The sequence below is a fragment of the Colossoma macropomum genome, unplaced genomic scaffold (assembly GCF_904425465.1).
Source record: "Colossoma macropomum unplaced genomic scaffold, Colossoma_macropomum, whole genome shotgun sequence".
NCBI classification, from domain to species: Eukaryota; Metazoa; Chordata; class Actinopteri; order Characiformes; family Serrasalmidae; genus Colossoma; species Colossoma macropomum.
This window is the reverse complement of record NW_023494796.1, coordinates 11,063,541-11,087,614: the sequence shown is the minus strand read 5'-3', so window position 1 is coordinate 11,087,614 and position 24,074 is coordinate 11,063,541. Positions and strand designations below refer to the sequence as shown.

The following is a 24,074-nucleotide window of genomic DNA, read 5'->3' as shown; positions in this document are numbered from 1 at the left end:
GGAGAGACATACTTCAGCCTACCTTGATGATTATGAAGTTGGGTACTGTCCACATCCAGTACCAGCTCCTCCACTCCCCTCCACTTCCTCACATAAGTCCGTTGCTGGGTCGCACTGCAGTAGACTGAAGTCACAGGTCAGTGCGAACTCCATTTCTGGTTGCTCTACTACCGAAGTGCTGACTGCTATACAGGCTTTATACAAGAGTTAGAGGAACATATTAAACATTTGGACTTCAGAGTTGCAGCGCCAGAAACACGTAGCTGAACGGTGTCAGCTGTTAGATAGTCAAGCATGCAAAAGCGCTCTATCAGAGAGAGGAATTACTCAGAACACAAGAACAACAGTTATAAATTAGATGAGGAGGCTCAAGCAAATAAATGACAATTGTTTTTTCAGACTGCCCTGCGATGGACTGGCGACCTGTCCAGGGTGTATCCTGCCTTCCGCCCAATGACAGCTGGGATAGGCTCCAGCACCCCACGCGACCCGAGATAAGGGTTTAGATGATGTAGAGATGTTTTTTTCAGAGAAAGAAACAGAACTTGAAAGGTCATGTCTCATTGCAGTACAGGCCAAAGTGATTGAAATCACAGGCCAAACGCATTTCAAGTCAAGCCGCTGACCTGTTCCCTGAGCCAAGTAAAACCATGAAGAAGCTGCAGAAAGCTCAGAGATGAACATCTACTATTTACTATGGTGCAGAAAACATTGCGGTAAAGGACCCCACCCTATCATCCAGTACTAAGGGAGTCTTCACAAAGTTTAAGGAGCAGCCAAAAGCATACTGCCCTCAGTGTTCTCGGTTGTCACAGTATCTGAGTGCCTGTGTCAAGTTCAAGTCACTGACCACCAAATAAATGTCAGAACGGCTTAAAGACAAAGGCTGCTGGCTTGTGGACAAAATCATAAACCTGACACCTGCACCCCTAAGAAAATTTGCAGGATCTGTAAGAAGCAGTACCTTACAGTATTACATGAAGCAAGTCAGCAAGAGCCTCGTCAAGTCCTCATGGTCAGCACCTCTCCCTGAGATTATATATCTTGATCGTCCAAATCACCCCAAAAAAGTTATGTTAAAGGTAGTCTAAGTTGAACAATGGGGAACAGTCAATGGAAGCCTTTGCAGTGTTCAATGATGGTTCAGAGTGTACTATAATTCTTTCTCCTGCTGTTAAACATCTTGGTCTGAAGAAAGAGGCAGAAACCCTTTTATTAAGAACAATCCGCCATAATGTCATACAACTGCAAGGGTCATCAGTCTCCTTTGACATATCATCTGCACACAATCCAGTCAAGAGAGACCCCCCCCTACCTACTTGTCTGTACCCAACCAGTAAGAGTCGGTCCACCTGAAGGTCTCCAAGGCCCATCAAACCTAGCTCATTTGTCGACGGGTGATCAGCAGTGTCTCTTCACCACAATTACACCTCCAGTTTCTGACCTCCTGCGCCCTGTAGAATGACTGTGGCAGTAAGACACCTTGCCTTATGTTAAAGAGAAAAGTGTCACCCAGTCAAAGTTGGTTCAGCAAGCTTTGGCTATGTTGGAACAACGCACAACCGGAGTAGAGGTGGAAGGAGTAATAAGATATTCAACACCTCTTCTGCACCACAAGGACTCACCACTCCTTAAAGCACCCACAACAGTCTTCCTTTCCTTGTTACGGGGCACAGAGTACTGGATAGCTAAGGACGTGAAGCAATCTGAAGCCTACCCTCAGGAGCTAAAAAATTATGAGCAAGCAGGCTATGTCCAGAGGTGGTCACTTGAAACTGTTGAGTCCACCATGGCATCTTGGTTCATTCCACACCATCCAGTCTATTACAATGGGAAAGCCAGGCTGGTCTTCAACTGTTCCTTTTCATATAGAGGCCATAGTCTCAATGACAACCTTCTGACCGGTCCTGTCTTGGGGCCCACCTTGTTGGGTGTCCTACTCAGATTTCTAGAACACACTATTGCCATAAGTGGGGACATCAAGGTGATGTTAAATCAAATCCACCTACAACCCCAGGACATACCACTACTGTGTTTCCTCTGGAAGGGAAAAAGGGAGGATGAACTAACTGTGTTTGAATGGCAGGTACTCTCCTTCGGGGCAACATGTAGCCCCTGTTACGCCACTTATGGTCTTCAATGGCACGTGAGAGAGTACAGTGAAAGCAACAAGGATATTGTACATTCCATAAAACAAGCATTCTATGTAGACAACTGCTTCTAAAGTCTTACCTCTGCTGTGAAGGCCTAGGACCTCATAGAACAGAATCGGGAGCTGCTGGCCCTAGAGGGTTTTGAAATACAGTGGGCCATTAACGTTCCAGAAGACCTTCCTGCAGATGCTAGAGCACAGAACGATTGCTCTTCCAACACTGCCAAGACCCAGAAGAACCTACAATAGGCCTATGCTGGAATTTCCCCACAAATCATTTGGGCTATATGCATGAACCTGTGGAATACACTGAACCATCTCTGAAGAATGTGTCTAAGGTATTAGCCACACAGTATGACCCCACAGAGTATCTTATATCCTTCACAACGAGAGCTAAAGTCCTCATACAAGATCTGTGGAAGGCAGAAATAGGCTGGGGTGAGCTTATCCTATCAGCTGGTCTGCTGGAGTGATAGAAAACCTGGCAGTTGGATCTTGTAGACCTATCTCTGGTGGGAGTACCCAGATGCAACCTTCCCCCCATGTGCAGACAATGAAGCAGCACGTAGAGAAGCACATGTCTTCTGCAATGCTTCAGAATGAGTATATGGTTCTGTAGCACAGTGTGCACAGGAGCATGTTCATGTGTCATTTGTGATGGCAAGATCCAGGGTGGCTCATTGCAAACAAATTTCTATGCCACGCCATCCCTGTTGACAACATAACTATGTGGACCGACTCGACAACAGTACTGAGATGGATCTGATCTGATTCATGCTGCTATAAAGTGTTAAGGCCACTTATCTGTTTCTTCACGGGATGGCCAACACTCCAGAGATTGTGTCCATTTACTCAAACAGGCACAAATGGAGAACTTATCCACTCTATCCACCAATAAGTCAGTATAGCTGTTTAGCTGCTCTCGCACCAGAGTATGATGAAGCCCTTGGTCTTATATAGGTTGGAGGAAGACTTTGCAGAGCAGAAGATTTAGATCCAGACACCATCCATCCCATAGTACTGGATTCCAAGCACCATGTCACACAGCTGCTCATCCAGAAATATGATGCACCATCCTGGGCCTGAACATGTCTTCTGTGAAATCTGGCACAGATACTGAGTCTTAAGGAGGATAGGGGCAATTAAATGGCACCAGCATAAATGCCCTGAATGCCAAAGGTGGCGAGCTGGTCCAGTGATACCCAAGATGGCTGACTTACCACTGCCAGGCTCCATCTGTATAAGACACCCTTTTGGTCTACTGGAGTAGACTGTTTCCACCCATACAACATTAAGCTTGGACAGCGATGGAAAAATGCTGGGGAATTATATTCAAATGCAGGATGACAAGTTGTGTACCCCTAGATATCCTGGAGAGCACAGATGTGAAGTTTTTTTTACAGGCGTACTCTAAAATATATTTCTGCTTATTCCACTCATTCACAGAAAATGTGTTTAAGCCACTGTTATAATGTTCTATAAATAGAAATGATGTTTTATATTTGACAGAAGTGTTAAAACATTTCATGCTGCTCTGAATCTGAATTGTGAAAAGGGGGGCATAAATAAAAACGTTATGGTGAAAACTTACTAGCACCTCACAACCCGGGATGTATTGGGGGTCTTAAGATTAGGAGTTCTCCATGGTTAGAGATTTTCAGCTTGAATGTGAACAGAAGGAACTGTTATTTAGCTAGAACCCTGTAATTGTTTCTTGACACTAAAATAGTTTGGGTTATATTATATGCATACGCACAGGAGCAGGAAGCAAGTCACTAACAGCAGCTTGAACAGGAAGAGGCCAGTTAACCCTGTTGACAGTAGAATGACAGATGCAGACACGGGGAAGGGCTGTTACTTAGTCGAATTAACCTCTCAGTCACGTGATGTTCTTCTGCTCATGAAGTCATCATGTGACTGTCAGAAACACCAGACTACTTTTATGCTAATCATTGTTTTACATCTACAGCAGCTCTCAGACCACAAAGTAACCCACTATGTTTAATGCTGACTAGAGCAGAGCTGTTCTGGAGTGCACAGTTTAGAGCTCCCCTGCACCACAGATGGATGGATGGATGGATGGATGGATAGATTATAAATTCATCAAAGAAGTTGTTTGTGGAACAAAGCAGTGTTAGAGCAGGAAAAACAGTATTTTAGCACAGCAAGATTGGATCTGGGCTTGATAAGCCTTGAGAACTACTTAGCTACTAAACAACCCACGGCAGCCAATAGTGTACTTCTAGCATTTGCCCTTACCAAACAGTGTCGGATTCCAAATCATCACATATTTTTGCTGAATTCACCTGTAAGAGGGACAAAAATAGTGTCTGGTCTTTTCACATTTTGAACACAGGAAGCTACTAGAGTTTTGTCATTTCCTGAACTGACAGCAGACAAGCACTAATAATAGGAACATGCATATGAAGTGCAGATGATTATCAGTGTTTTCAGACAGACACCGTAATTCAGCCTTTCAGTGAGTCTTTTACAGATCAGAGATGTCTCAGAACATTTCTGACTTTGTGATCAGATTTAAAGAGCTAATCAGAGGAGAGCGAGATGAGATGGTGGTGGTTATCTATGAGAGTGTAGATGCTGTTAGTTGTCCTGACCCCAACACAGAGATGGAGGACACCAACAGCAAGAGGAGACCAGAAAGTCTCAACACAGGTACTGGAAAGTTTGGAATTTTTTGCTGCATAATGAAGTCAGCTGATGTAAAATCAACTGTGAGGTACAGTGGTAAGACTTGAGAAGGCACTGGTGAGCTCACTCATCACTCGCGACCCCATGTAATATTCACTGAATGTGCACTGAGCTAGTGACGCTACTGTTACCTCCAGCCAGTACAAGTCATTCGGAGTAACATTTCATTCTGCAGCAGTTGTGATTAGACTGACAGCCTGTGTCAAAGTCTCACACTTATGCTTCTCTGAAATGCAAGTGTGCATATAGGACCATTATTGGGCACCCCTGCCCCAGGGCCTATTCGTCCTTTCAAAGTATTAGAATTCCAGTACTACTCTTAGTTCATTGTTAGGTTTTGGATGGAAACACAAGAGTTAAATTCTTGAAACACCTAACATACGACTGGCTAATCAGGAATAGTTCTTATTTGCAGTATCTATGTAGATATAGCTAAGCTTGTTGTTTAGGACTTTTAGAGCTGAAGAGAAGTCCTAACATGCTACATTGACCATCCATATAATTACAATGTGACAGAGGAATCAACAGATCATGTATCGATTTCCAGGCAGGAGCAGTTATGTGAGGAAAAAACTTCTCATTAGGTTTTCAGGAAGTCATAGATTTGTCCCTGAGTGTAAATATGAGCAGCAGCCTAATCAGTGAGAATACAACCCCGATTCCAAAATAGTTTGAAGTACGTGAAATGCTAATAAATACAGAAAGCAGTGATTAGTAAATTTGGCTTGTATTAAATTGAAAGCAGTATAAAAGCACTATTTTATTTTTACTTTATGGATTTAATTGCCTTTTGCAAAATGGATGCTCATTCCAAATTTGATGTATATGACACATTCGAGAAAAGATGGGACAGGAGCATGTTTACCACTGTGTTACATCATCTTTCCTTTTAACATCATTTAATAAATGTTTAGGGACTGAAAACATCAATTGATCCAGTTTTGAAAGCGTAATTCTTTGCCATTCCTCTGTTACACAAGTTTTTACCTGTTTGATCGTACAGGGGCTTCATTGTCGTAATTTGTGCTTAACGAGACCCATGTTTTCAATAGGAGACAGGTTTGGACTTCTGGCAGGTCAGTGTAGCTCCTGCACTCTCTGATTGCGCTGCCATGCTCTTGTAACACATGCAGAACATTTCTTGGTGTTACGTTGAAATTAGCATGGTTGTCCCTGAAAAACAGATGCTGTTAACATCACAAGGCTTCCTATTCATTTTCCAACCAGTGACCTCCTCCTTTATAACATCTCTGTTAATATATCAGCTGAATTATGCTGCAGTGTTAACTGAATGAATAAAGGCTTAACTGCATTAAACACTGCTGTGAGTAACCTCTGTATTTTGGTCCAATTTTGTGTCCGTTGCAGAGAGCAGATACAGCAGACTGGCTGCAGTGTGTCTGGGGCTGCTCTGTGTTCTCCTGCTGACTGCCATCACAGTGCTGTGGATCAATTTCAACAACTGGCCTACAGAAAGAGACCAACTACAGACCAGTTACTCCGACCTAAAGAAAGAGAGAGACCAGCTACAGAAGGAAAGAGATGGATTCTGGGAAATGTTTTTGAAACTGGGTAAGTGAACATCTGTGAACCTCAAAGACCACAATTTTAGAATCTCTACAAATACAAACAGCTCAGTATCTAACACCATCCATTTTAATTTAGGCTTAAATATGCATGAAGATCTAAGAGCAGGCAGGGGGGCTACGGCCAACCCTTAAACAACTGCTGGCCCTCCTATTGCCCCCCCAGGCAAACCCCCTACCCTCATGCTCCCACTCGAACTTTCATTTTTGACTTGAAGGCTAGAGCAACTTGGCTATCAGTGGCCTGCTGATCAACTGTCTGACCTCTCCTATCTTCACACTTCCAGTTCACCCCCCTGCCCCCCACCCTGCTCACACTTTCACATCACAAGTATGTCTCAGCTGTCCAGCTTTGCCTTTAAGCAGAGAGGTGGTTGTCGACTGGCAGAATTGCCCAACCTTTCAACAGGCTACCTTAAGCAGCTGAATAGCACTAAAAGGATGAAGGCCGAGGCTGAGGCCTACTGTTCTACATCTTTTTCATGGTCAAGAACAGAGCAGTGATGTACTCAAGAGCGTGGTGTCCATCAGTCTGCAGTAGCTGAACCTGAGAACTGTTCTAGCATACAGGCTTTTATACTGTGTATTTCCCCTGCAGCTGTTGGTACATGTGCTAAGTGTTCATGTCAGGACAACAGACATTCTGTCAAACACATACAAGTAGCTGTTTGTGCATATACTAAGGACAATAGACCGTCTGTTTAAACATACAAATAGCTGTTTGTGAAGTCAATAAGGACGACAGACATTCTATTATTAGTCAGGAAACATATACAATCAATATTTAAGGTAAGGTAGCCATGTGATCAGTGCTTGGTGAGCTTTGCAAGGAAAATAGGAAGAAAATAACTTAAAATGAGAATGAAAAAGAATGTTGATGAGAAATAAAAGCGCAGAAGTGTTTCTGTTAGATTACGATTATATGCATTTAGGATTTGTGTATCATCTATACTGGAACTAAACCGTATCTCCAAATGGAAACTTTGCAGGAGGGAAAAAACCTTCTTAACTTATAGTGGGAATTAATGTAACAAGCTTTTTTGGACCATTTCTATTGATCTTTTTATTATGACATTTAACACAATGTAAAGGTTAACTGGAGTTTCAAATTATGCAAAAAAAAGATGGAGAATGGAGGTTTTTGCCAAACAGCGATCATATTCTGGGTTGGTGCACATTCACAGTGCTGCAGTAAGCAAAACACAGCTACAAATCTTGGTGCAGACGTGCCTGTACCTTGTAAAATGTTGACATATTTAGTTTAGTTTAGCTTTAGTAAATGAGTAAAATTTCACTCTCCTCATGAAATTCAGATTCAAAAATACCATAAAATGCCAGTAACTTTGTTTCTGTCCACATCTGGTTACAAGCCAGTTCAATGAGGTGCTTTGCATCTAAAAATATGAACCAAACCAGGAGAACAGAAGTCTGACAAGCTCAAACAATGATCATGAACAAATTAGTAGTTTATTTATTGTTTAAATTCTACTCTGGCTTTTGGGGGGTCTCTTGAAGACTCTAACGATTGGGGTTGATAGGTGGGCTGCATGTGCAGAGTAGCTTTATTAGGGCAAATCCAAAACTCACAGTCACAAAGCAGATTCATTTAGAAAAACAGTAAACAAAGCAAGAACAAGAACAAGGCTGGAGATACTTCAACTTCAGTCTTTACTACATCTCTACTGAGAAGAAGAGCTGGAGTGAGAGCAGACAGTTCTGCACAGAGAGAGGAGCAGACCTGGTGATCATAAACAGCAGAGAAGAACAGGTGAGAGAGAAAGAGAGAGAGAGAGAGAGATAATAGACCACTGTTAATTACATTGTCTTACAACATTCACAGGAGTTCATCAGTAAAGAATTTGGCAGCACTGAAGCTTGGATTGGTCTGATGGACATGGAGAAAGAGGGGGTCTGGAAATGGGTGGACAACTCAGCACTGACCACTGAGTAAGAGACCTCTGAACTGAACTCTGCTCATGATGCAGTTATTCACTCTCTCTAAGAAGGTCTAGAGGTGTAATAGTGAAGATAATCTGATTCTCTGTGTTTCAGGTTCTGGTTGAAGGGGGAACCCAATGATTTTAATAAAAATGAGAACTGTGCTGTTACTGGCTCTAAACATGCTAAATCTGAAAATGTATCAACCTGGGCTGATTATCCCTGTGATCATCCTGTAGTTGGAATCTGTGAGAAAAAAATAACTAAGTGTGAATGAACTTTTATTTTATTCTTTTTATTTTTAAATAATGGAAAAGAATACTTGCTATTCATCAATGTGTTTATTGATCAGTTCAACTATTAAAACATTATAATGATTGGGAGATGTGTTTGTGCTTGTTGTTTTCTGTTTAATGAATAAAAAGACATTAGATAAAATATTATGGGTAATTTAACTCAGAAACCCAATTAATAGGGGTCCAGATAGGCTAACATGACAGCACAGTACAGTATGATTACAAATCTATGATCACACATTTTGTTGTCTTGTTATCTACAAAAGTGAACCATACCACACCTGAGTACCTGTGCTGAGCTTCAACGTATGGGCAGAGCTAGAAATAATGCAGACCACTGGTCAGACACAGTGTTTGACACGGCTGTTGTCATAACCATTTTAGACAGTAACAGTTTTCTGTCCAAGTAAAACACAACAGCTACCAAACACATCGAGCAGCGTTTGATTGAAGTCTATTCTGCTTGTAAAGAGTAGTGATGATCCTCCATGATCATTTTTTCTATTCAGTATTCAGCAACACACAGCTCACCTGTCAGGTACTGCATTGAATATGTATGGAAAACTGACTAGCATAGCCTTAGCAGCTTTAACCAATGAGTCTATGTCAGGGGTGCACAGCTCTGGTCCAGCATACTTTTGGAGGTTTCCCTACTCAAACACACCCACTAAACCTTGCAATTGACAAATAAGTGTAATCAGGTGTGTTTGAGCAGGTAAAACACCAAACAGTATTGGACACCAGCCCTCCAGGACTGGAGTTGTGCACCCCTGGTCTATGTTATTAAAGAAACTTAAAGACAAAGACAATGACTTTTATTCATAGCTTTTGAGATTTTTATTTTTTTTTTGTATTCGTTGCTTGTTGCAGTTACAAAGATACACTTACAGACAGAGACCAGTCATAGACCAGATATAATGACATGACCATAGAGAGAGAAAAGTTATAGACCAGTAACAGAGACACATGATTCTGATTGATTGTGAAATTCTGAGTCTTACTGAATTCATATTAGTGAAAATTGAACAGTTCCATGTAAAACTTTTCTTCCGTGTAAGAATCCAACCTGATTCTTTCAATAGCTGCTGTTCATAGATTCTCAGTTTCGCACTGAATTTATATAAATATAAGACAATACATTTATTACTGAATAGCGCCCTCTGCTGGTTAGAACTAAAATCCTCTGGCTTCTGTTACAGATGCTTCCTCTGTATGAGCTGAATGTCAGTGAGTTATTTCCATGTCTGTGATTCTCATCAGACTGGTAACTGTTGCCCTCAGCTTGACCTTTCTGAGTCTGGACTCAAATTACTGTAAAGATGCTTTGTGGCGATAACCAGGTTTCCATCCACATATTTTAAGGCATGTTTTGACAGGTTGATTAAAAAGGGCTTGATGGAAATGGAAAATACTGAATAGAATTGTGAAAACATTTTATATCATTGATGTTGGGACCAAACCTCCTCATCTCTATTTTGTTGCTTTTGTGGACATAATTTGAATGACACTCCATGAAAATTTCATCATAAATTGAAAAATAGAAATGGTTGAAAATTCTAGGACCCAGACATTTCTCTGTTCATTTTTATTAAGGCTGCAGGCACCAGCTGACTATTGAAGAAATTAAAACGCATCTTAAGTTTATTAAGAAAAAACAGTATTTATATAGAGTGAAATTAGAGCACATGGTAACATTTATTATTCACTAGAATTTAATAAGATTTAATAAGCTTTTGAAGAAAAGCACAAAAACAGTCAGCAGAAATGAATTAAAACTTTTCTGAAGAAGAATCATCTGAGGCAAATGATGCCCCTCCTACACTTCAACTATGTTGTTTATACACGGTAATGTCACTCTCACCAACACAAAAACAATAGGGCTATAAACTTCTGGAAACAGTAACTTCTGGAAGACCTTACACAAAACACAGTAATAGCAATGACTTGGAGGGCTAAGCTGGAGAAGAAGAAGGGCCAAGTGTAATGTCCCAGCCTCATGCTAGGCCACCTCTAGCAGCTAGAGGGAGCCAAGGTATCAATAAGGGGTGATTAGGGCTGAGCAGTAACAGCTGTGGGCACACTACTTAAGGGGTGCTCTCACACTGCTTTCTGCTCAGTCTCGAGTTCACACTGCTATGTGTGTGGGTAATTTTGGTTTCCTCTCTTGAGTACGGGTTTCTTGAGTATCTCTCAGCGTAAGTATATAAAAAATTGCGTTCACCTTTAGTTCTCTGAAACTATCTTTAGTTTGAAGATGCTCTTCTGGTGTTTTTTTTTGTTGTTTGGCCTTAATTGCCCCTTTTTTGGTTATCAGCCCTCCTGCGAAACTCTCTACAGCGCCACGAGGTTGCGAGTTTGAGTCTCTGTAAAGCAACCCCCAGCAAAACGAATATGAATGTATTTTTGAAGGATGAATAAAGGGGATGTTATTAGACGTAGGACCGTCATGTCAATGATCAAAAATGCTGAAGACTCAACAGTACAGCGAGGCTGTAGCAGCTCTCCAGGTAAAGAACAACATGGCAATGTTGAACCAGAGGTTAGCCTGTGAAGCCTACTGAACAAGCTTAAGGACTTCAGATGTGACAACAAGCAACAACTGACTGACATCAAACAAGAACTAACAGAAAAGTGGACTGATGAGGCAGAAATCAGGCTCCAACCAGCAGCAGCGCTACTGAAGTGTATAGTTATAAGGTTTGGGGGCTATTACTTTTTCACACAGATGATATAGGTTTTGAATAAATCTTTATCTTCAATAAATGGAACGATTATTTAAAAGCTGCATTTTGTGTTTACTCATGTTGTCTTTATCTTATATTAAAATTGTTGGATGATCTGAAACTTTACTTTTTCACATCACTGTATATATTTAAAAAAAAAGATGTGGGTGGAGTGAAAGTGATGACAATGCATTCTTAACCCTCCTCAGGATCAGAATACACTGCTGGACAACATCCAGATACAGGATGCATCTGAATGCTAAATGTGAACAGGAACACAGACAGGAGGCCGGACAAACAGGGAACTGGAGCTTATCAGGAACAGTCAAAGGAGCTGGTGTTGGAGCAGCCCAGAGAGCTGGCAGCTGAACTGGCTCCTCAGTGGGCACAAGTGGAGCAGTGAGTGAGGCTGTAAGGGCAGAGGCAAGGTTCCCAGCTGCTGGCAGGGCAGGAGCAATTTGGCTTTGGGAGAGCAACAGTGACACTATGGACCATGACTGTGCAGCAGTATATGCATTTTTATTTACGATAACTGTATTATATTTCCAAACATAGAAAATAAATAAGGTTCCCAGCTCCATAGTATCATTTATTACACGGCAGAGTTCCAGTCAGTTCAGTTCCCATCTTTACTACATCTCTACTGAGCAGAAGACCTGGGACAGCAGCAGACAGGCCTGCAGAGAAAGACGAGCAGACCTGGTGATCACAAACAGCAGAGAAGAACAGGCAAATAAAATTATGTTCAGAAAAAATATACAGTACAAACATATAAAATCACAGTGTACACATAAAAATATTATAGATTATATTATATTAAATGCTGTTAGATATTGGTATTAGATAGATTATGACTATTGTATTGGAACATTTACTATGTATAAATTACTGCTATGGTGCAACTAAAATGTATATTTATTACATAATTACATTTCTTGTTTCTGCACTTAACAAGTGTACTATATGTCCAAAAGTATGTGGACACCTGACCCTCACAGGAGCTCTTTGGACATCCCATTCCAAAACCATGGAATTAGTATAAAGGTGCTTCCATTTCACAACAATCAAGTGCCCCAAGTTTAAAGTCACTGAGCTGTTAATTATGACTCTACTGCCAGTGTTTGTCTATGGAAACTGCATGACTAGGATTTTGTACACCTGTTAACAATACTGAAACACCTGACGCTCAAGAAGCAAAACAATCACAGTGAAGTAAAAAACAGCTGAAAACACTTAAAAGGCAGATTAGTGCTTTTTCTTTTGGTCTTTTTTGACAACAACAAAATGAAACAGTGATCATTTTTTGGTTTTGTTAAACTTTTAAACTGTAATTGACAGCTAGCCTACATAATAATTGATATCCAGCAGCTCTTTTGCGCCTTTTTTGACAAGGCAGCAGGATTTGATTAAAACTAGTTGTATTAGTTTGCCAGCCCTTTGACATAATATTGCGTTTTTGTATGATTACCACTGACACAATATATCACAAAAAATAAATCAAGCTTTCTTGGGGGCCCTCTGGCATCACAAGGGCTCTAAGTAGCTATTTAGTTTGCGTATGTGTCAGGCCACCTCTGCCTAAAAGTGTTTATTAGAAGAAATCAGTTTATTCATCAGGACAAAATCATAAATATTTCATTTTGCTATTTTATAGTTATGATGAAAAGAGGACTAATGTCTTAAGTATTAAAATAATGTATTAAACATATCAAATAATACTAATGTATCAAATAATGAGTTGTCATTCCCATCACTTTGAAGAAAAAGTTGGAAATGCTTTGAACTTGGTAATGTAACTGGATAGCTAACATCTAATACACATTATTTATGTGTAAATAAAATGACCCTGGCTATTTATGAACTTACATAGTTACATATTTAGTAATGAAGCTTTGGTGTTTTGGAATGATGATGTATTGGAAGTTTTAAGATTAGGATTTCTCCATAATCAGACATTTTCAGCTTAAATGTGAACAGAAGGAGCTGTTATTTAGCTAGAACCCTGTAGTTGTTCCTTTACATTGAAATAGTCTGGGTTATATTGTATGCATACACACAGGAGCAGGAAGCTAGTCACTAACAGCAGCTTGAACAGGAAGAGGCCAGCTAACCCTGTTGACAGTAGAATGATGTCAGGCCAGCAGACGCAGCATGGGGGAGGGGCTGTTACGTAGTCAAATGAACATCTCAGTCACGTGATGTTCCTCTGCTCATGAAGTCATCATGTGACTGTAAGAGACACCACATTTCTTCTATGCTTATCACTGTTTCACATCTACAGTAGCTCTCAGACCACAATGTAACACACTATACTAACGCTGTTTGCTGTCCAGTGTCACCTGGAGGAGGATGGGTTCCCCTTTTTGAGTCTTGGTTCCTCTCAAGGTTTCTTCTTCTTGCTCTTAGGGAGTTTTTTCTTGCCACTATCGCCACTGGCGACGCTCATGGGGGCTCAGACCTGGATTTTTCTGTAAAGCTGCTTTGTGACAATGCCTGTTGTAAAAAGCGCCAAATAAATAAACTTTGACTTGACTTGACTAAGTTCAATGCTGACTCAGCACTGCACAGTTTAAAGCTCCCCTGCACCACTAATGGATGGATGGATGGATGGATGAATTGATTATACATTCATCAAAGATGATTGTTTGTGGAATAAAACAGTGTTAGATCAGGAAAAACAGTATCTTGGCACAGCAGGATTGGATCTGGGCTTGATGAGCCTTGAGAACTACTTAACAACCCTCAGCAGCCAATATTATGCTTCTGCCTCTAGGATTCCAAATCATTACGTATTTTTCTGAAATTGCTGAATTCACCTGTAAGAGGGGCAAAAATACAACAGTCTTACAACAGCATGAAGACATTATGGGCTACATCTACAAAACATTATACACAATTACAGCTCTTTCATGGGACAGCAGCAACATGTAAAAGAGAACATGAGGTCTGGACACTGCTCTTTTCACACTTTGACCAGAGGAAGCTACTGGAGTTTCGTCATTTCCTGAACAGCAGACAAGCACTAATAATACTAATGTGCATATGAAGTGCAGATGATTATCAGTGTTTTCAGACAGAGACACAGTAATTCAGCCTTTTAGTGAGTCTTTTACAGATTAGAGATGTCTCAGATCATTTATGATGTGATCAGCATTGAAGAGCTGAACAGAGGACAGCGAGATGAGATGGTGGTGGTTATCTATGAGAGTGTAGACACTGTTAGACGCCATGACCCCAACACAGAGATGGAGGACACCAACAGCAAGAGGAAACCAGAAATTCACAACACAGGTACTGGAAAGTTTTGTAATTTTCTCTGCATAATGAAGTCAGCTGATGTAACATCAACTGTTAGCTACACTGGTAAGAATCGAGAAGGCACTGGTGAGATCACTGATCACTCATGATCTCATTACTATTCACAGAATGTGCACTGAGCTAGTGATGCTACTGTTACCTCCAGTCAGTACGAGTCAGTAGGAGTATCACTTCATTCTGCAGCAGTTGTGATTAGACTGACAGCCTGTGTCAAAGTTTCACACCTGTGCTTTTCTGAATTGATTAAAAGACTCATTAAGACTGTCAGTGTGCATATATGCACCAGCAGGCCAGTCTAGCACTCGCACTCTTTAATTATGCATTTCTAAGTGAATATAAGAACACATTCTCTACAGAGACCACACTTTTGCACATTTGTTACACAAAATGTTTCATAACTTTTGCACAGACCATATTTTATGCAGAGGAGAACCCTTAGAGCAGGAGTGCTCAATCTTCATCCTGGAGATTTACCACCCTGCAGAGTTCAGCTCCAAGCCTAATCTAACACACCTGTTCCATGATCAATGTCATGAAGGCCTTCAGACGTTTCTGAACACTGGAGTTATGCTGGATCTGATATCTCCAGTGTGGTAGGCCTACAGGACCAGGATTGGGCACCCCTGCCTCAGAATATTTAGAATTACTTTTGCAGTACTTTGATGGAAACACAAGGGTTGAATTCTTGAAGCACCTAACAGAACCTGACTAATCAGGAATAGTTGTTTTCCTGACGTATCTAGGTAGATATGGCTAAGCTAATATTGGTTAGGACTTCTGGAGCTGAAGAGAAGTCCTATTATGTTACTCTGACTGTCCATATAATCACAACATGACAGAGGAATCAACCAATCACGTTTTGATTTCCAATATATGGGACCAATTTTGTGAGGAAAAAACTTCACACTAGGTCTTCTGGAATCATAGATACGTCACTGACTGCAAATATGAGCTGCAGCCTAATCAGTGAGTTATAAGAAAGACAGGTTTGGACTGCAGGCAGCCCAGTGTAGCACCTACACTCTCTCACTACACCACCATGCTGTTGTAACACATGCAGAATGTTTCTTGGTGTTGTCATGTTGAAATAAGCATGAGTGTCCCTGAAAAACAGACAGTGTTGATATATGACTTTGGCTGTGCACAGGGCCGCACTGTGACAGTTGTTCAGGCCAGGAATCATGGCAGGACTACTACTGTATCTGCATGAATAGGTGTTTATTATGGGTGTTTATATGTATGTTCAAGGTAATACTAAATACCCTCCATAACTGCCCACTCCTTAATTACCAGATAAATTACATCCACAAATGATCAATTGTCTCAGCTGAAAAGCACACTTTTTCATGCTAATCACAAGTATCAAGACAAGATTATCTGAAGAGTCACAAATAATCAAACTGCTGTGTACTGATTAGCAAAACTGCACTTTTAAAAGTGTCCATCTATGTTTTGTGAACTTGGGCTGCACAACAAAGTATCAAATGAGACTATTTAACTACTAGTTAGCTAGCTAACGTTAAGATGCCATAGGCTACAAAACACAACCAAACCAAAAGTGATGCGGCAAAACAAGAAATGAGTCAAGAAATGCAATCAGGCCACTGACTAAAACTGCCTTTTATGTCATGCTAATGGTGTGTCTTTATAAACCTAGTTTTTTAAAAGGGTTCTATAGAGCACCCAAATGGGTTCTCCTATTGTTACAAGCTTGACATCATACCAATAGAAGAACCCTTTAGGTGCTATACAGAACCCTTTTCAAAAAGGTTCTCTATAGAACCATCTACAGTACATTCTTAAGAATGCTTTCATAATGCAAAGAGCACTTTAACCATGCAAAGGATTCTTTGTGTGTTTTAAGAGTGTGGTTATCTGTGTACCATGGATTTTGTTGAAAGGGTAAAAAAAAATAATGAAAAATGAACACACAGCCACACACCGCTAACATGCTGTCATTGAAAGGCTATAGTACTGTTACCTTTATTCAGTGTTATGGCCTTAAATTAGCTGAAGAATGCAGACTGACTTGTTTAGAAGATTTGGACTACTGACTTGAGACATGACTTGAGACTCGCCTGTACTGATTTGGGACTTGAATTGAGACTCGATTATCTTGACTTGGGACTTGACTCAGGACTTGAGTGTCAAGACTTGAGACTTACTTGTTACTTGCAACTTAGTAACTTGTTCCCACCTCTGCTATATAATTGGTGAGCTTCCCAGTCAATGTCGTCAGTGTCCCAGTCTTCCTGTTAGCAGGGACCCATTGAATTCATAGTCACTAAGTACTGATTCACTACATACGGAACAGCCCTGCTGAAAATGAAGTGCTGGTCTGGTGTTTGTTTAGCTGTTCTCAGCCGTCTGAATCTACTTACAACGCTGAAATGTTTCAAGTGTGAAAACACCCACAAACTAAAGCACACATGCTTTTGTGTCCATTTCCCACTAGGAGGAGACACTGCAGAGAGCAGATGCAGCAGACTGGCTGCAGTGTGTCTGGGGCTGCTGTGTGTTCTCCTGCTGGCAGCCATCACAGTGCTGTTAATCAAGTTCATCAACTTGAGTATAGAGAGAGACCAGTTAAAGACCAGTAACACCAACCTGACTATAGAGAGAGACCAGTTAAAGACCAGTAACACCAACCTGACTACAGAGAGAGACCAGTTACAGACCAGTTATACCAACCTAAAGAAAGAAAGAGGCCAGCTACAGAAGGAAAGAGATGGATTCTGGGAAATGTTTTTGAAACTGGGTAAGTGAACATCTGTGAATCTCAAAGTCCACAATTTTAGAATCTCTACAAATGGCATAACAGCTCAGTATCTAACACCATCCATTTTAATTTAGGCTTAAATATGCCTGAAGATCTTTGGGTTTTTTTTGCCATTAAGAGCAGGCAGGGGGGCTACGGCCAACGCTTAACCAACTGCTGGCCCTCCTATTGCCACCACCCCCCCAGGCAAACCCCCTACCCCCATGCTCAGTGGCCTGCTGATCAACTGTCTGACCTCTCCTATCTTCACACTTCCAGTTCACCCCCCTGCCCCCCACCCTGCTCACACTTTCACATCACAAGTATGTCTCAGCTGTCCAGCTTTGCCTTTAAGCAGAGAGGTGGTTGTCGATTGGCTGAATTGCCCAACCTTTCAACAGGCTACCTTAAGCAGCTGAATAGCACTAAAAGGATGAAGGCCGAGGCTGAGGCCTACTGTTCTACATCTTTTTCATGGTCAAGAACAGAGCAGTGATGTATTCGAGAGCGTGGTGTCCATCAGTCTGCAGTAGCAGAACCTGAGAACTGTTCTAGCATACAGGCTTTTATACTGTGTATTTCCCCTGCAGCTGTTGGTACATGTACAATAGCTGTTTGTGAAGTCAATAAGGACGACAGACATTCTATTATAAGTCAGGAAACATATACAATCAATATTTAAGGTAAGCTAGCCATGTGATCAGTGCTTGGTGAGCTTTGCAAAAAAAAATAGGAAGAAAATAACTAGAAATAAGAATGAAAAAGAATGTTGATGAGAAATAAAAGTGCAGAAGTGTTTCTGTTAGATTACAATTATATGCATTTAGGATTTGTATAACATCTATACTGGAACTAAACCGTATCTCCAAAATAGAAACTTTGCAGGTTTAAGGGTTCAGCCGGCCCCGCCTGCTGCCAGCAGAGGGCGACGGCGGCAGGGTGTCCAGCCTGGGCCGCCTGCTGCCAGTAGACCTGCGGACTCCTCTACTTAAGGTCAAGGCAAACAGTGGTGTTTGTCACACCTTTGTAGAGGGGTGACCGGCACGGTACTTAGTGTCAGAAAAGAAAAGAAACTGCCCCAAAACTAAAAAGAAAAGAAAAGAGGGCTGAGAAAAGAAACTGTTCCCAAAGCTACTTAAAGGGGAAAAAAAAAGTTCTTGAGCTACAATCGGTTCAGAAAAAATAGAAGAGCTGTTTGCTCCACCAGGAGCAAACAACTGAAACAAAGTCTGCCTTCCCTTCATTCTTGGAGTGGAAGTGTTTTTTTGTTTTCCTGTTATCTGTCGTTTCACCTTTCTAGTTCAGCAGTGGTAACGCCACGGAGCGCCGATCAGTACATGGCTGGTTCAAACCTGGCTTTGGGTCACCACATCCGCATGTTTCAAACTCACAACCCAGTGCCCCAATAAACTCATTAATCCATTTTTCTCTCTGTTTCCATTTCTGCACTTGGGTCTGCCTTCCCGCCGTCCCGTAACAGCAGGAGGGAAAAAACCTTCTTAACTTATAGTGGGAATTAATTTAACAAGCTTTTTTGGACCATTTCTATTGATCTTTTTATTATGACATTTAACACAATGTAAAGGTTAACTGGAGTTTCAAATTATGCAAAAAAAAAAGATCAAAAATGGAGAAATGGAGGTTTTTGCCAAACAGCGATCATATTCAGGGTTGGTGCACATTCACAATGCTGCAGTAAGCAAAACACAGCTACATATCTTGGTGCAGACGTGCCTGTACCTTGTAGTTTTTTGACAGGTTTAATTAGTAATGTGGTCTCATCTTGTGCTTTAGTAAATGAGTAAAATTTCACTCTCCTCATGAAACTCGGTTATGAGATTCAAAAATACCACAAAATGACAATAACTTTGTTTCTGTCCACGTCTGGTTACAAGCCAGTTCAATGAGGTGCTTTGGATCTACAAATATGAACAAGAACCAAAGCAGGAGAACAGAAGTCTGACAAGCTCAAACAGTGACCATTAACACATTAGTAGTTTATCCATTGTTGGAATTCTACTCTGGCTTTTGTAGGGGTCTCTTCACGACTCTAACGATTGGGGTTGATAGGTGGGCTGCATGTGCAGAGTAGCTTTATTAGGGCAAATCCAAAATGAGGTATATGTATAGGGGCTTTTTCACACTAGACCTACATTCTGGACCCAGGACCACTTCCAGCAAACTCTGCACGTGTGGGGCTGCGTGATTGGTTCATTTTGTAACATGACTGCTTTGACTTATCGTGTTACTTCTCTTTTCATGATTTGTGATGGTGGGGAAAAGATTGTTTTGGACAAACAGTGCTGTCCTTTGCTGCTAAAGTGTTTGTATCCAAAGAAAATAATAAAAAGCAGCAAATTAATGAAGCTCGTGCCTATTATTTTGCAAACCTGCGTGCAGAAAAGTGACGTATGGAATTGTGTAAGTGATCCATGGTTTAGATGGAATTCTTATATGTAAAAGCAAACCAGTGATAATGAGCCCCTCCGCCAAACGAGCCCAGAATCAGTCCCGGGTGTGGACTCAAGTATTCAGGACAAATGTGAAATTGTGAAAAGTTGCTTTTGGAGTTTCTGGTCCTTTTAGAGTTTGTGAAAAGTTCTTGCTGCTGGTACACGGCTAATTCATCATCTTGGTTGTTGCCATGCCAACAGCAGAGACGACTGTAATTGGTCAGATAGTTCAGGTCACCAGCGAAAATTAAACAAAGTCGCATTTTCACTGTCTGAAAAATCACAATTAGAGTCGTAGGACACGATCCTACTGTCATTTGAATTATTTGCATAAATAAATCACGTTCAGTGTGCAAAGGCCTTTACACAGATCAAACCACAGGACACAAACAAACAAGCTCTATAAGGAGAACTTCAAATTATATTTATTTGATGTTCGGCTTGGAATCATGAAACTGATGTCTTGTTGTAAAAGACTAAACAGAAACAGTTTGAGAGTTTGATTTGATCTAATATTTCTTTTTCATATTCACTGCATAACTCAGCTGCCCCAAACTTCAGACTTTGTTGTTTTCAGGGCAGATCGCAAATGTATTTTGGGAGTTAAGCTAGCTCTGGCTTCCTCATCATTCAAATGATGAACACTCGTAAAAGTGAGTTCAGCATTGTTTCTGTCTTTATGTTTTCACTCTGAACAAGAACAAGGCTGGAGATACTTCAACTTCAGTCTTTACTACATCTCTACTGAGAAGAAGAGCTGGAGTGAGAGCAGACAGTACTGCAGAGAGAGAGGAGCAGACCTGGTGATCATAAACAGCAGAGAAGAACAGGTGAGAGAGAGAGAGAGAGAGAGAGAGAGAGAGAGAGATAATAGAGCACTGTTAATTACATTGTCTTACAAAATTCACAGGAGTTCATCAGTAAAGAATTTGGTAGCACTGAAGCTTGGATTGGTCTGACGGACATGGAGAAAGAGGGGGTCTGGAAATGGGTGGACAACTCAGCACTGACCACTGAGTAAGAGACCACTGAACTGAACTCTGTTCATGATGCAGTTATTCACTCTCTCTAAGAAGGTCTAGAGGTGTAATAGTGAAGATAATCTGATTCTCTGTGTTTCAGGTTCTGGTGGAAGGGGGAACCCAATGATTATGAAGGAAAGGAGGACTGTGCTGTAACTGGCTATAAAGCTGATGGATCTGAAAGATGTATCAACCTGGGCTGATTATCCCTGTGATCATCCTGTAGTTGGAATCTGTGAGAAAAAAATAACTAAGAGTGAATGAACTTTTATTTTATTCTTTTTATTTTTAAATAATGGAATAGAATACTTGCTATTCATCAATGTGTTTATTGATCAGTTCAACTATTAAAACATTATAATGATTGGGAGATGTGCTTGTGCTTGTTGTTTTCTGTTTAATGAATAAAAAGACATTAGATAAAATATTATGGGTAATTTAACTCAGAAACCCAATTAATAGGGGTCCAGATAGGCTAACATGACAGCACAGCACAGTATGATTACAAATCTATGATCACACATTTTGTTGTCTTGTTGTCTAAAAAAGTGAACCATCCCACACCTGAGTACCTGTGCTGAGCTTCAACGTATGGGCAGAGCTAGAAATAGTGCAGACCACTGATTGGTCAGAAACAGTGTTTGACACGGCTGTTGTCATAACCATTTTAGACAGTAAGAGTTTTCTGTCCAAGTAACACAACAGCTACCAAACACATCGAGCAGCGTTTGATTGAAGTCTATTCTGCTTGTAAAGAGTAGTGATGATCCTCCACGATCATTTTTTCTATTCAGTATTCAGCAACACACAGCTCACCTGTCAGGTACTGCATTGAATATGTATGGAAAACTGACTAGCATAGCCTTAGCAGCTTTAACCAGTGAGTCTATGTCAGGGGTGCACAGCTCTGGTCCTGGAGGGCTGGTGTCCAGCATGCTTTGGAGGTTTCCCTACTCAAACACACCCACTAAACCTTGCAATTACATTAAGTGTAATCAGGTGTGTTTGAGCAGGTAAAACACCAAACAGTATTGGACACCAGCCCTCCAGGACCCCTGATCTATGTCATTAAAGAAACTTGAAGACAAATACAATGACTTATTCATAGCGTTTGAGTTGTTTTTTGTTTTTTTTGTTTTTTTCGTAATCGTTGCTTGTTGCAGTTACAAAGATACACTTACAGACAGAGACCAGTCATAGACCAGATATAATGACAGGACCATAGAGAGAGAAAAGTTATAGACCAGTAACAGAGACACATGATTCTGATTGATTGTGAAATTCTGAGTCTTACTGAATTCATATTAGTGAAAATTGAACAGTTCCATGTAAAACTTTTCTTCCATGTAAGAATCCAACCTGATTCTTTCAAGAGCTGCTGTTCATAGATTCTCAGTTCCGCATTGATTTTATATAAATATAAGACAACACATTTATTACTGAATAGCGCCCTCTGCTGGTTAGAACTAAAACTCTCTGGCTTCTGTTACAGATGCTTCCTCTGTATGAGCTGAATGTCAGTGAGTTATTTCCATGTCTGTGATTCTTATCAGACTTCTAACTGTTGCCCTCAGCTTGACCATTATGAGTCTGGACTCAAATTACTGTAAAGACGCTTTGTGACGATAACCAGGTTTCCATCCACGTGTTTTAAGGCATGTTTTGACAGGTTGATTAAAAAGGGCTTGATGGAAATGGAAAATACTGAATAGAATTGTGAAAACATTTTATATCATTGATGTTGGGACAAAACCTCCTGATCTCTATTTTGTTGTTTTTTTTTGGACATAATTTGAATGACACTGCATGAAAATTTCATCATAAATTGAAAAATAGAAATGGTTCAAAATTCTAGGAACCAGACATTTCTCTGTTCATTTTTATTAAGGCTGCAGGCACCAGCTGACTATTGAAGAAATTAAAACGCATCTTAATTTATTAAGAAAAAACAGTATTTATATAGAGTGAAATTAGAGCACATGGTAACATTTTTTTATTCACTAGAATTTAATAAGATTTAATAAGCAGAAATGAATTAAAACATTTCTAAAGAAGAATCATCTGAGGCAAATGATGCCCCTCCTACACTTCAACCATGTTGTTTATACACGGTCATGTGACTCTCACAAACACAATGAAACAAAGGCTACACCAACACAAAAACATGAGGGCTGTAAACTTCTGGAAACAGTAACTTCTGAAAGAGTTTACACAAAACACAGTAATAGCAATGACTTGGAGAGCTAAGCTGGAATAGAAGAAGGGCCAAGTGTAATGCTAGGCCACCTCTAGCTGCTAGGGGGAGACAAGGCACCACTAAGGGGTGATTAGGGCTGAGCAGTAACAGCTGTGGGCACCCTACTTAAGGGGTGCTCTCACACTGCTTTCTGCTCAGTCCTGAGTTCATGCTGCTATGTGTCTGTCTCAGACTAAGCCAGTAATTTCGGTATTGTTTCCTCTCTTGAGTACTGGTTTCTTGAGTATCTCTCAGCGTAAGTATATAAAAAATCGCGTTCCCCTTTAGTTCTCTGAAACTATCTTTAGTTTGAAGATGCTCCTCTGGTGTGTTTTTTTTGTTGTTTGGCCTTAATTGCCCCTTTTTTGGTTATCAGCCCTCCTGCGAAACTCTCTACAGCGCCACGAGGTTGCGAGTTTGAGTCTCGGTAAAGCAACCCCCAGCAAAACGAATATAAATGTATTTTTGAAGGATGAATAAAGGGGATGTTATTAGACGTAGGACCGTCATGTCAATGATCAAAAATGCTGAAGACTCAACAGTACAGCGAGGCTGTAGCAGCTCTCCAGGCAAAGAACAACATGGCAAAGTTGAACCAGAGGTTAGCCTGTGAAGCCTACTGAACAAGCTTAAGGACTTCAGATGTGACAACAAGCAACAACTGACTGACATCAAACAAGAACTAACAGAAAAGTGGACTGATGAGGCAGAAATGAGGCTCCAACCAGCAGCAGCGCTACTTAAGTGTGTAGTTATAAGGTTTGGGTGCTATTACTTTTTCACACAGATGATATAGGTTTTGAATAAATCTTTATCTTCAATAAATGGAACGATCATTTAAAAGCTGCATTTTGTGTTTATTCATGTTGTCTTTATCTTATAT

At 40.6% G+C, this 24,074-nt stretch overlaps 2 protein-coding genes across 2 annotated transcripts; both read left to right on the top strand.

The window, feature by feature from the left end:
• The first annotated feature begins 4,653 nt into the window (after positions 1 to 4,653).
• On the top strand, positions 4,654 to 8,533 carry LOC118816791 (CD209 antigen-like protein A). Its single transcript, XM_036583384.1, has 5 exons — positions 4,654 to 4,825; positions 6,230 to 6,300; positions 6,403 to 6,433; positions 8,085 to 8,215; positions 8,288 to 8,533. Exons 1-5 carry the CDS (start codon positions 4,654 to 4,656, stop codon positions 8,396 to 8,398), a joined length of 516 nt encoding a protein of 171 aa, XP_036439277.1. The 3' UTR covers positions 8,399 to 8,533.
• A 5,758-nt stretch (positions 8,534 to 14,291) lies between these two features.
• Positions 14,292 to 22,002, top strand: LOC118817097 (CD209 antigen-like protein A). Its single transcript, XM_036583788.1, has 4 exons — positions 14,292 to 14,695; positions 20,639 to 20,763; positions 20,844 to 20,950; positions 21,056 to 22,002. The coding sequence occupies exons 1-4, from the start codon at positions 14,527 to 14,529 to the stop codon at positions 21,156 to 21,158; spliced, it is 504 nt and encodes a 167-aa protein (XP_036439681.1). The 5' UTR covers positions 14,292 to 14,526; the 3' UTR covers positions 21,159 to 22,002.
• The last annotated feature ends 2,072 nt before the right edge of the window (positions 22,003 to 24,074 follow it).